The following is a 13,649-nucleotide window of genomic DNA, read 5'->3' as shown; positions in this document are numbered from 1 at the left end:
TGATAGAATGATTCTATTTAATTCAGTGAATCAGGTTTGACAGTTTTAGACTGTTTCGTTCAATCCGTCCTCTTGAGACATTATTTGTTTGTGAAGACATAACTGCATAATGGTATGGCATACTTATGGCATACGCTATGTATCACGCTATGTATCACCCGTGTGGTATGGTATACGTTATGTATCATCCGTGTGGTATGGCATACGTTATGTATCACCCGTGTTGTATGACATACGTTATGTATCACCCGTGTTGTATGGCATACGTTATGTCTCACCGTGTGGTATATCATATGTTACTCAACACGTGCCATTCGATTTGAGGTATAATTTGATACACTTTGTGCGTCATATAACATGATATATGATATATAGCATAAGATATTACACTCAGTACTGAGGTATAACCTGATTTATCATCCCAAACTGTGTTCCATAGGAGATAATGCCTGTGTGAGATCCCTTACCCTAACCCTAAACCCTAACTCTATCCCTTTGAAATATTCCTAAGAAATAGAATACATTGACCGAACTAGCACGAAAATGGCTGACGTGTCCAGTGTAATGCATTCTTACCGCTCCTAAAGTCAGGCCAGAAATGCTTGCATTTGTATTTTTCTCAAGCTCTGTGATCCAAAACGAATTCCTTTTAAGGTAATAAAGTATTGTCTTGTCTTGCCTTGTCTTGTATAACATGATATAGTACATTCAGTACTGGGGTATAACGTAATATACTCAATATATACAATATACTTCAAAGAAATGTAAAGAAAGAAACACTTTGTCCTAAGATGGGTGTAATTTCACAACTTTTCATTTCCATGACAACATGACAACTTATCAACAAGCTCAACCTCCCGGTCTACTACTCCGTTATGTCTCTTTGTTTCTGTGTTACAATGTGTCATAGGTGAATGTATTTTTCATTTTTGTAATGGACACTTCTTGGGCTCTAGTCTGCCTTCATGAACAGTGAGAGTATAAATAGACAGGTATATGTTTGTTGTTTGTCACGGGAACACATGATGCTGTGAAGATTGATTGATTGTTGTTTAACGCCTCACTCAGCAATATACCAGCTATATGGCGGTGGTCTGTAAATAGTCGAGTCTAGACCAGACAATAACAGCATGAGCATCGTACTACACAATTGGGATACGATGACATGTGTCAACCTAGTCGGCGAGCCTGACCACCCGATCCCATTAGTCGCCTCTTACGACAAGCATGGGTTACTAAAGACCAATTCTAACCCGGATCTTCACGGGTAATGCTATGAAGAAGAAAGAAATTGAGTCTCAGGAAAACCAACAGAAAGCAACCAGACTGTGGAATGTGTACACAGTTTAATAGAGATATCTTCATAAATTACAAACAAGACACGATTATCAGCATGATATCTTCATCGGAATGATATTTCAGTGGAGATCACAAAATCCTGTTTACTTCTGTCTGTGTGATTTACTTGTTTGGTTCCTCTGACAGTGCACCAGGTTTACTTCTGTGTGTGTGATTTACTTGTTTGGTTCCTCTGACAATGTACCAGGTTACTTATATCTGCGTGATTTACTTCTTTGGTTCCATTGACAGTGTACCAGGTTTACTTCTGTCTGCGTGATTTACTTCTTTGGTTCCATTGACAGAGTACCAGGTTAAGTTATATCTGCGTGATTTACCTGTTTGGTTTCATTGACAGTGAACCGGGTCTACTTCTGTCTGCGTGATTTACTGGTTTGGTTCCTCTGACAGTGTACCAGGTTTACTTCTGTCTGCGTGATTTACTTGTAAGGTTCCAATGACAGTGTACCTTCTTTACTTCTGTCTGTGTGATTTACTTGTTTGGTTCCATTTACAGTGTACCAGGTCTACTTCTGTCTACGTGATTTACCTGTTTGGTTCCTCTGACAGTGAACCAGGTTTACTTCTGTCTGCGTGATTTACCTGTTTGGTTCCACTGACAGTGCAGCAGGTTTACTTATATCTGCGTGATTTACTTGTTTGATTCCATTGACAGTGTACCAGGTCTACTTCTCTCTGCGTGATATACTTGTTTGGTTCCACTGACAGCGCACCAGGTTTACTTATATCTGCGTGATTTATTTGTTTAGTTCCATTGACAGTGCACCAGGTTTACATATATCTGCGTGATTTACTTGTTTGATTCCATTGACAGTGTACCAGGTCTACTTCTCTCTGCGTGATATACTTGTTTGGTTCCACTGAAAGTGCACAAGGTTTACTTATATCTGTGTGATTTACCTGTTTGGTTCCACTGACAGTGTACCAGGTTTATTTCTGTCAACGTGATTTACCTGTTTGGTTCCATTGGGAGTGTACCAGGTTTACTTCTGTCTGTGTGATTTACTTGTTTGGTTCCATTGACACTGTACCAGGTTACCTTCTGTCTGTTTGATTTACTTGATTGTTTCCCTTTACAGTGTACCAGGTTTACTTCTGTCTGCCTGATTTACTTGATTGGTTCCATTGACAGTGTACCAGGTTTACTTCTGTCTGTGTGATTTACTTGATTGGTTCCATTCACAGTGTACCAGGTTTACTTCTGTCTCCTTGATTTACCTGTTTGGTCACATTTACAGTGAACCAGGTTTACTTCTGTCTGCGTGATTTACTTCTTTGGTCACACTTACAGTGTACCAGGTTTACTTCTGTCTGTGTGATTTACCTGTTTGGTTTCATTGACAGTGTACCAGGTTTACTTCTGTCTGCATGATTTACTGGTTTGGTTCCATTGACAGTGAACCGGGTCTACTTGTGTCCGCATGATTTACTGGTTTTGTGGCACTTACAGTGTACCAGGTATACTTCTGTCTACGTGATTTACTTCTTTGGTTCCACTGACAGTGTACCAGATTTACTTCTGTCTGCGTGATTTACTTGTTTGGTTCCATTGACAGTGAACCACGTTTACTTCTGTCTGCATAATTTACATGTTTGGTTCCACTGACATTGCAGCAGGTTGACTGATATCTGCTTGATTTACTTGTTTGGTTCCACTGACAGTGTACCAGGTTTACTTCTGTCTGCGTGATTTACTTGTTTGATTCCATTGACAGTGTACCAGGTTTACTTCTGTCTGCGTGATTTACCTCTTTGATTCCATTGACAGTGTACCAGGTTTACTTCTGTCTGCGTGATTTACTTGCTTGATTCCATTGACAGTGTACCAGGTTTACATCTGTCTGCGTGATTTACTTGTTTGGTTCCAATTACAGTGCACCAGGTTTACTTATATCTGCGTGATTTACCTGTTCGATTCCATTGACAGTGTACCAGGATTACTTCTGTCTGCGTGATATACTTGTTTGGTTTCATTGACAGTGCACCAGGTTTACTTCTATCTGCGTGATTTATGTGTTTGGTTCCAATAACAGTGTACCAGGATTACTTCTGTCTGCGTGATATGCTTGTTTGGTTCCACTGACAGTGTACCAGGTTTACTTTTATCTGCCTGATTTAGTTGTTTGTTTTCCATTGACAGTGTACCATGTTTACTTCTGTCTGCGTGATATACTTGTTTGGTTCCTCTGACAGTGTACCAGGTTTACTTATATCTGCGTGATTTATGTGTTTGTTACCATTGACAGTGTACCATGTTTACTTCTGTCTGCGTGAGATACTTGTTTGGTTCCATTGACAGTGCACCAGGTTTACTTATATCTGCGTGATTTATTTATTTGGTTCCATCGACAGTGTACCAGGTTTACTTCTGTCGGCGTGATTTACCTGTTTGGTTCCATTGGGAGTGTACCAGGTTTACTTCTGTCTGCGTGATGTACCTGTTTGGTTCCATTGACAGTGCACAAGGTTTAATTCTGTCTGTGTGATTTACTTGATTGGTTCGATTGACAGTGTACCAGGTTTACTTCTGTCTACGTGATTTACCTGTTTGGTTCCATTGACAGTGCACAAGGTTTACTTATATCTGCGTGATTTATTTATTTGGTTTCATTGACAGTGTACCAGGTTTACTTCTGTCTGTGTGATTTACCTGTTTGGTTCCATTGAGAGTGTACCAGGTTTACTTCTCTCTGCGTGATTTACCTGTTTGGTTCCATTGACAGTGTACCAGGTTTACTTCTGTGTGTTTGATTTACTTGATTGATTCCCTTTACAGTGTACCAAGTTTACTTCTTTCTGCATGATTTACTTGATCGGTTCCATTGACAATGTACCAGGTTTACTTCTGTCTGTGTGATTTACTTGATTAGTTCCATTCACAGTGTACCAGGTTTACTTGTGTCTCCGTGATTTACCTGTTTGGTCACATTTTCAGTGAACCAGGTTTACTTGTGTCTCCGTGATTTACCTGTGTGGTCACACTTACAGTGTACCAGGTTTACTTCTGTCTGCGTGATTTACCTGTTTGGTTCCATTGACAGTGTACTAGGTTTACTTCTGTCTGCGTGATGTACCTGTTTGGTTCCTCTGTCAGTGTACCAGGTTTACTTCTGTCTACGTGATTTACTTGATTGGTTCAATTGACAGTGCACCAGGTTTACTTCGTGGGGATTGTGTTTTTGGTTGTGATTTGTGTTGTATTTTATCTAACGTTTGTACATACGCAATAGTTTGGTTGCTCATGATCACTGCTGGTGTGTAGTCTGAGAGTGAGTGAGTGAGTGAACTGTTTATGAGAGTGTTAACTCCATCCATAAACTGTATTTTTATATATTATATAAGACAACTCTTAAGCCGACCATGTGATATTGTACGCTTTCGATAATTACTGACGTCCAACAATCTGTTTGAAACTGGCCAAAACTGAAGACCAACAGTTTCTGTTTTCTTTCACACTAACGGAAAGCACAGGAATCTGTTACATACAAGGTCACAATATGGATATACACCGGCAGTTTATTTTAGTTACTTTTATTTTATATATTTTGTATCTTATATAGTTTCATTCAAAGAAAAATCTTACAATATTTAAAAGCAATTGTTTCCTTTATCCAATGTAAGCTGGCTCAGTGTTCTTAAACACAAAATCTTCATATTTTACTACTCTACTACTCCATGATATCCACTAAGACGAAAATTGTAAGAACAAGTTGATGAACTGCTTGATGTGGATACACAATGGCACAATAAATATTCGGTAGCTCGTGTTATAGAACTAGAATGAATACAAAGCGCCCAAACACCATAACATGAGTGAGTGAGTGAGTTTGGTTTTACGCCGCTTTTAGCAATATTCCAGCAACATCACGGCGGGGGACACCAGAAATGTACCCATGTGGGGAATCGAACCCGGGTCTTCGGCGTGACGAGCAAACGCCCTAACCACTAGGCTACCCCACCGCCCCCAATAACATAAACATAACTGACAGTACCTTAAATGGTCACAATATTAAAAGTAATGTCTTGCCTATAAATCTACAATAAATATATCAGATAGTTCAATATGAAAAGTGACAAAAAGTATCAGGCGACGATACTACTTCACGTATTGAAACTCACACACATGTTCATTTCATATGGGGCTATTAGTCTTCAAAGCGATTGAAGCGTACCTGCAATATCTTCTTGAATATATTTGAAAGTACATGTACTCCCTTCCTCATTATTGCAGTGTAACGATTTTTAGAAACGGCAGAATTCACAGCGCATCAAATGATATCAAACACTCTTTAGAAGTCTTTAGCAACGCGTGTGACTGTTGCTATGTCAAATACGCATGACAGAATAGCATCTAGGCCACAAAGTCTTACGCTTCATTATTAACACCTTTCCTCTCTGTGAACCAAACAATTTACACTAATTATGTTATAATACAGAATACATACTGTTCCCTCAGCTAGACACAATCACACAGAATCATAAACGATAACAGTGAGTTGTCCATCATATGTAGCAAGATGGCTACTGTAGAATTACTCGACAAGAACTAGACAAAAAACCAACAACACACCACTGCATTTGTGAACTTCAAATCGTCCGGACATCCATGTTTTGTTGTTGTACTCCCTATTATTCTAGAGGCCTGTAGTAATCGCGTGTGGACTAGACGCTTGAGTGGTTCATGAACAACAATCCACGACGCCGGCATACGTCCCAGGAATGCATTCAGTCGCATCTACGTCCGCCATAGGTTCTCTTGAGTACATTCAGCCCCGGCACTCAATACAACAACCAGTGTGTAGATATTACATGCAGTAATGTTCTGTTATCCACTGAGTACTAAAACTGTGTGCACCTCTTGTTGACGTCATTATCTGTGGGGCGGTGGGATGGTTAAAGCTTTCGGTAGTCACGCAGAAGACCGGGTTCGCTTCCCAACATGAGTACAATGTTTAAAGCCCAATCCTGGTGTCCCCCGCCATGATATTGCTGGAATACTGCTAAGAGCGACGTAAAACTAAATTCACACAGTTTCACTTGTCATCTGTGCATCTTCCAGTTACTTGTGGATCAAACGTTGGATTTCGTCAAGCATATCTCTTCCTTTCTGTAATGATAAAACACAGGTTAAGAGCGTGTTAGGATAAGACCCACAATTCGCCATCACCTAGAGTGGTTTATCACACGGGAACGGAGATACAGATGTTACAAGTTTCAGGTGACTGAGGTCCAGGACATGGACTTTAGCTGTTTCCTGTTCAAGAACGAACCCCAAAACCAGGCTGTAAACTGTGTCTTGCTCGTAGACTGTTAGGTGGTCGTCCGTCAGACGTTGTCCATTGTAGTACACCCTCAGACATATTCCATTATGATCTGCGCATGTAACAAGACAGACATTCAATCCACGTGTCTGCTGCTTGCTCGTTTCAACAGGGCTGTCATTCAAAACTGTTTCGAAAAGAACTCTCTTCCAATCTGCTGGTGTGTTGACAGAGAATGTGACCTCCATTCCATACATGATGGTCTGGCCTGGCCTGATGACGAGAGGTGTTGATGTCAGGAGACTTCGAGATGAAACTATTCGGCATCCAGTGTTTGGTGGAGGCTGTTTCTGTGTATCATTATAGACAACTGGGCCCGAAACCATCAAATTGCCACTTGCAGTACTGAAGTCCCACTCCAGCTCCACACCTGGAGAGAAGACATACAGTCCCTTTAAGGGTAATACACTGAATATGTCAAGGATGAAACCTTACAGGCTGTTTATCAAATCAGTAAGAAACTGAAGAGAACAACGCGAAATCAGCGACATGGAAAGTAAAGCATAACGTAAGCCCGATCTATTTTCCGTCAACCAGGAATCAGTAGTCAGTTAATGGGCGTTACCTTTTTCGGTTTAGTTGTTAGTAATGATATAAATTTATTAACTTTTGGATATCTATAAAAATAATTTAGTAAATATTTTCTTCTAAGATCTGAGAACAGCTGACAAACAAGAAGGAAATGTTACTCATCCTCGACAGTATTTAAATCACATAGTTGGCATAGTCTCTCTTGTCAATAAATATTAGTATAGCGTCCATTTTCTGGACACAAATCATGAGATGAACATCGAAATCGTTATAATGCAACTCGGAACTTCTTTACTGTCATCTTCGTCATATGAGCCAAATATTCTCAAGCACGACGTTAAACCCAATTTCACCTTACCTCACCTTTACTGTCATCTTACAGAGGTACCACTCCAAACATATTTGGGCTTTAAAAAGTTTGTAATAGAAACATTTGTTTCATTAAGTCAGTTGATTCAAACCATGTCTGCACATAAATATCCTTAAGTCTTTGACTTGATGAAATTAATCAGGGTAGCAGCTAACGTTTTGGTCATACCATGTGTCACTAAAACCAGTTTTAAACAGCAATGTCTTTATAATCGTTACCCAATTTTTTTTTCCATTATTCTTATGAACTATCATCATATTGTAAAACATTTTAGAATTTCAACAATCAGTATTTAACAGTTTTAACTTGAGAAAATTTGTGCATCGGGAATCTACCACATTCACCATAATACTAGATGTACTTGTCTTAACGCCAATAAATCTTTTACAGACATATAAATGAACTTTTGCTATTACATCGAAATGGTTTAAGCCCCAAACTTAATATCCATACAGTAGTATTAGACTTAGTTAAACATAAAAAGAAATTTAAAAAGCGTCTTAAATGAAATATTTCCTAGTGCACTTAACTGCTCATAGATACAAATACAAACCTTCTATTCCATGACAAGGTTTTGGTAAATATTTATAGAACCATGTTATTTCTAAAGTTCTTCCTAGAAAAACCATTTCCCTGCCTTTTTTAAAAAAAACTACAACTTTCGTTTAATCTTTGTTTAAACTTAGTTTCCAATTATCACAATAATTTTCTAATTCATCATTGTGTCTCTGTAGACCATTAACAGTATTGGAATATCATATCATATCATATCATCTGTGTATAAAAGCAAAAACAGCTGCGTAATATCAGGATGTAGTTGGATGCTATGATTGCAATCTTTATGAATTTGAGTTTGTAATTCATTTATGAATAAACCAAACAGAAAATGACTTAAAATACAGCCCTGTCTTACTCCTAACCGGCTTGTAAACGGCTTTGAGACATCGTTATCATATAACGTGGCGTCATCACTTCTATGCACTACTACATTGTACGATGAGTTTTGTAGACACTATTCAAATTTGTCACACTATGACCACAAAAATGGACCCAAACAAACAGTAAAAGAAATAAGCTTTCATGTTTGTGTACAGTGACTTGACTTCCGAATGCTCATTAAATCAATACAGCAGTCTACGGGCTTACTTACATGAGATCGATCCTTTTACTCCCAATGGCAGCCCAGTCATATATGCAGCTGTGGAAAAGAACGTTAACATGACTTTAGAATCGAAGCACATGACATCAAGATCAGCAATAGACAGCATGACCATGTGGGTATTTTCACAACAAATCTGGGATAGTTTGTTTCTGCAAGATGTTTGCACATTTACAAATGAGGACACAGAAAAGTATAACATAGAAAATTGTTGGGTTACAGGTCTTGAGCATTAAGATGACGTCAAGATCGAAACACATGACATCAAGGTCAACAATAGACAGGACTTTCATAACACATCTGGCATAATTATAGCTGCAAGGTGTTTGCACGGTTACAAATGAAGACACAGAAAAATCTTCAAATGGATCAAGTCTAACAATTTTGGGTTTGCAGGTAAGCAGCAGCTGCATGCCTACCTTGTGGGACTTCCGCGTGTTCAAAGGTGATTGCATTGTTTAGGGAGTCATCTGGATTTGAATTCTCAATCGGTGTAAAGACAACTGATTTGACAAGACCAGCCATCTTCAAGAAGGTAGTAATTTTGCTGAAGCAAGTTGAAGCAAAGCTGACACCAGCTCTTCCAAGTGATGCCTTTGGTGACAACTCCAACATTGCGCTCAAGGTGGCAGCTGAAGACTCCATCACTTGTATATCCTCTATCTTGTCAGCTTTACCCCGCATCTGTCTTGTGTACTCAGTAGATGATGTCACCTTAGTCAGAATGGTTCTGGTGGAATCCAGTTCCTCCTGTGTCAGCTTCAGAAGGTTGCTGGATTTCTCTTCAACTTCTGACAACATGATGGCCCTCCTCTGCTGTATTTTATCCATCAGTTTGTCAAAGGCTGTGTTGATGTCAACCACAGCAACCTTTGTTGACTCCTCTATGCCTGAGTATCTTTTCTGGAGATCTTTTTCTGCTTCCAGAAGTTTCTCTGACTTCTGATCCAGCTTGGCTAAGGTGTCTTCAATAGACTTTGCCCTCTCTTGGTGTGCGTCATCAACGGGAACAACGTTGTGCCCCTTCCCTTCCTTGTGTTCTACTACAGTGCAGGACACGCAGACGATCTTATCACAGGTGTTGCAGTAGAACTGTAGAGGGAGGTGATGTTGTGCACACTTATGAACACGGTGGAAGTTTTTACTTGGTCCTTCTTTCATTTCCTGAAAACTGACAGTATGGTGATCTCGCAGAGTCTTAACTCTTTTGTGAGCATTCAGACATTCTTGACAGAGAAAGGCGACACAGTCATCACATTTGGACATGGCAGGGTTACCATCAGTACAATCTGTACGCGGCAGATTGAGACCCTTCACAATCTTCAGGTTATCCAGGATTCTTAGGATGACAGGCTCCTTGGGAAGAGACTTCACACCGCCCGGCAGGTTGTGTTGGTGTCGGCACATTGGGCATGATATGGCTAGGCGCCCTCTGCTGTGGGTCTCCAGACATGCCTCACATATTGACTGCACACAGCATGGCATACGACGAGGTGTACGTGTGGCCTCATCAAAGTGTTCTGTACATATTGGGCACTCGGTGAGGAGATCCTTGATGGCGGACGTTGATACGTAGTAAGACATGGTTATCTGCAGATGAATATGTGGCAGTTGAGGCATTTACTGATTTACTTTTTTGTTTTGGAAAACAGATATGAGGATATATTTCTCATGTTTCGTATGAAGTAAACGTTATTACTAATTAACGCGAGGGCCTCCCTACACTCACTACGGCCATTTAGGTCACACTACGATCATGAAGAACTCACTCGAATGAATGCCACAGTCTTACATCGGAAGCAGCAAACCGGGATCGTAATATAGAGGAGGTAACTCCCGAGCGCAGCTCTCAGCTCACTCTCAAAAGGCATAATTACATAGCCTAAGCAGGATGCGAGTTCAAATCACCCTCAGCCCTTTAATCTCTTTTGACCCATAATAATGAAGAGTTAATCAATTTTACAAAAACACACTCTCATAACACTACCAACACAAATCTGTTAACAAAACCATATACAGCTGAACAATCCATACCAAGTTCACTTTGTGTGTGTAACAGTCAAAGTATTACAAGTGATTTGATCATTCCAGGATGGTATGCGTCAATATGCGTTTGGAAAATAAACGATTGAGTACAATTCCAAGAATGTTTCTGATAAAGTGATCAATTAAAGATTGCATGGTTCTATGCTTTATATCTTCTGTGATTCATCCAGTGCCGTAAATGAAAACTTCCCACCTAGGTAAAAACACATCAAGATGGTCGCCACTTAACAGATCCCAGGACGCCCTCAGACGTATGCTCCTGAGCTTATTCTTAAACTAGGAAATCAAGTGAGTAATCAAGTAGGTCAAGTAAATATATAACGTCAATTTATCAAACTCATAAACAGCACCGGTGACGCTTTGCAATCGAGGAGGGTGGAGGGTGGAGGGGAGATGTTTTAAATGGATAGTTTGTTTGGACATCCCTCAAAATGAATAGTTTGAGGAACTAACTTGTGCTAATGTTGAAAAGGAAATGATTGCCTGATGACGTCAAGTTAAAAATTGGTGTGTAACTGCACCTGGAGAAAATATCAGCATCGACCATCCTCTCCACCCCAAACCACCCCAGTCTGCGGTAAGAAGGCTCTCATGGAATGAGCTGTAGACTAAAGGAAATTGGAACCAATACCTATGGGAGTATTTTGAAAAATATTTGACAGCCAAATTCGACCAATGTATTTTTAAAGTGGTTAAAATATGACAGCACCGAAAACAAATCACTTACTAGAATGTAAAATATTATTTAAATGTCGGTCGGTAATGAGAGAGTATATTTCCAGTTTATATTACTTCCCGAGTTCGAACGCTGAAATATATGTGTCTCCTTGAACCAGGGGGAATCAATCTTCCATTGTGGAATGTAAATTCCGTACAATATTGATTAAATTTGAGCTGGTGTCCTACTTTTAAAGAATAACGTTGGAAGGTGGCAAAATACTGATGTATCTCTAAGACATTTCCTGTGTGTAAAGTAGATTTAGAAGATGATATCACTTGTTGTTGAAATGCCCTGCTTATACAGAATTTTGGAAGGCATTATTGCCTAACAATTTGCAAGTTAATATGATATCCTTCAGTAAACAAAACAAAACTGAAAAAATACCAATCTAGCTCGTTTTATGAAACATACGAAATTAGAGTAAAGTTGGAAAACTAGAAAATAGGTGTTAAAATTCCAAAGATACCAGTTCAGCTATACATAGAGTTGTTATTAATATACACTTAGTTAAGCACCCCTTGACATATCTCACGATTTAATGAGCCCCGATCTTAACCGTTTGGAGCTTATCCGGGACATGGTTAGTCGTCGTGTGCAACGCAGGGATCCTCCTGTACGGAACCTGGTCCAACTGGAATCTGCTTTACACGATGAATGGCGTAGACTGGCCCTTTTGAGGATCAGGAGGCTCTGAGAGGGTATGAGGGGGAGTGTTCTGTCTGTCATAACGTCACATGGAGGTTACTCTCGCTATTGACCTTGAATCGTGTAAGACACGCAAAAAGACATTTTGAATATTCACATTCACCAATTAAGTCAATATTAAATATTCCAGGGCGATACTTGTAAAGACATGGTTATGTATGAAAATCAGGGGTTTTTTTTAAAATGAGCAATTATTATAATAAAATAAACATGGATTCCAATCATTCTGTACTTTTTTATGAGTCCAAGCATCATAAGGGTCACAAAAACTCATGTTTTTTACGTTTTTCCATACAGGGTGTTCTTAAATAAGTTCTTTGTGTATTTAAGTTATTGGGTTGTAAGGTAATCTATGCGGATAGACAGGAAAATGCTATGCATTGTGAGAAATTGTTTCCTATTTTCATTAAAGCCTTCATGCCAGTTTGGAATATATATATGTTACTAAATAGATGGGGCTGTGGTCTTCATACGTAACGAAAGGTGATTGTGAAATAAAGAAGAAGGGTATTCATGCGATCATACAAATATCCGAAGATGAGTTTGAGTGAAATACCCGCAACGTCTACAGTTTTGGGGAACCCCTGAAGATCCGGGTTAGAATTGGTCTTCAGCAACCCATGCTTGTCTTAAGAAGCGACTAACGGGATCGGGGAGTCAGACTCGTTGACACAGGTCACCTTATCCCAATTGCGTAGATCGATGCTCATGATGTTAATCATTGGGTTGTCTGGTCCAGACTCGATAATTTACAGACTGCCGTTATATAGCTGGAATATTGCTGAGTGCGGCGTTACACAACTAACCCAAACCAGTTTGTAGTGAAAATGATTTGATACACCTTCAGTGTTGGCTGCAGAGCGCGATTTCGCGTATTACGCTTTCAAATATTACTTGGAATTCACCAGGCTAATACGTGTGGGTACCGTGAAGGAACCAGTATTAAATACATGTGGAATTGACACTGTTATCAAAAAGGTAAGTGAAAGCATTATCTCCAGAAACCGGACAGCGCTAAGTGTTGACTGAACACTTGCGTTTAGCAAGACCGGTACATGTATCATATTTCTAACCCCATTTTATCAGAAATTCTCAAACCGGTTCTTGACTGATATCTACCTTCGGTTTTGCATGCTTTTATGTTCGGTATATTTCGTAGGTTTGTTTCAGCCAATCAGGTGTTGCATATTCATCAGTCACCTATGTTCGTTATTCTTAGGCTAAAGGATTCGTCTAAAACACATCGCGTGGCAAACCAACATAGCAATGTGACATAGCAAGTGACAAGCGGGATCAAGGAAATGATCTGGTATAAGGGCTATCGTAAAGCAATTCATCATCGGAGTGACATTACAATGTCAAGTGTCTATGTCTAAACATAGACGAATGGCATGATGGTGAGAGTATCACGTACTGACAGTAAGATTGACAATAAGG

The 13,649-nt window shown here is 39.5% G+C and overlaps 1 protein-coding gene across 1 annotated transcript; it reads right to left on the bottom strand.

Annotated features, from left to right (window-relative positions):
- Positions 1 to 5,280: 5,280 nt before the first annotated feature.
- On the bottom strand, positions 5,281 to 11,122 carry LOC124283814 (E3 ubiquitin-protein ligase TRIM33-like). The gene is made up of 2 exons (XM_046719838.1): positions 9,160 to 11,122; positions 5,281 to 8,779 (listed from the first exon to the last, which is right to left on the bottom strand). The coding sequence occupies exons 1-2, from the start codon at positions 10,358 to 10,360 to the stop codon at positions 8,724 to 8,726; spliced, it is 1,257 nt and encodes a 418-aa protein (XP_046575794.1). The 5' UTR covers positions 10,361 to 11,122; the 3' UTR covers positions 5,281 to 8,723.
- Between the last annotated feature and the right edge of the window lie 2,527 nt (positions 11,123 to 13,649).

Source organism: Haliotis rubra, unplaced genomic scaffold (assembly GCF_003918875.1).
Source record: "Haliotis rubra isolate DU_JTF1 unplaced genomic scaffold, ASM391887v1 Scf322, whole genome shotgun sequence".
NCBI lineage: Eukaryota > Metazoa > Mollusca > Gastropoda > Lepetellida > Haliotidae > Haliotis > Haliotis rubra.
Note: the sequence above shows the minus strand (reverse complement) of the source record. Positions and strands in the feature narration are given on the sequence as shown.

What these genes read in the sequence shown, in the direction of transcription:
- LOC124283814 (XM_046719838.1), bottom strand. Translation starts at nt 10,360, where the DNA reads ATGCCTCAACTGCCACATATTCATCTGCAGATAACCATGTCTTACTAC. An exon ending in ACACGCGGAAGTCCCACAAG is followed by an intron (nt 8,780 to 9,159) that starts GTAGGCATGCAG and finishes TCTTTTCCACAG; the next exon opens with CTGCATATATGACTGGGCTG.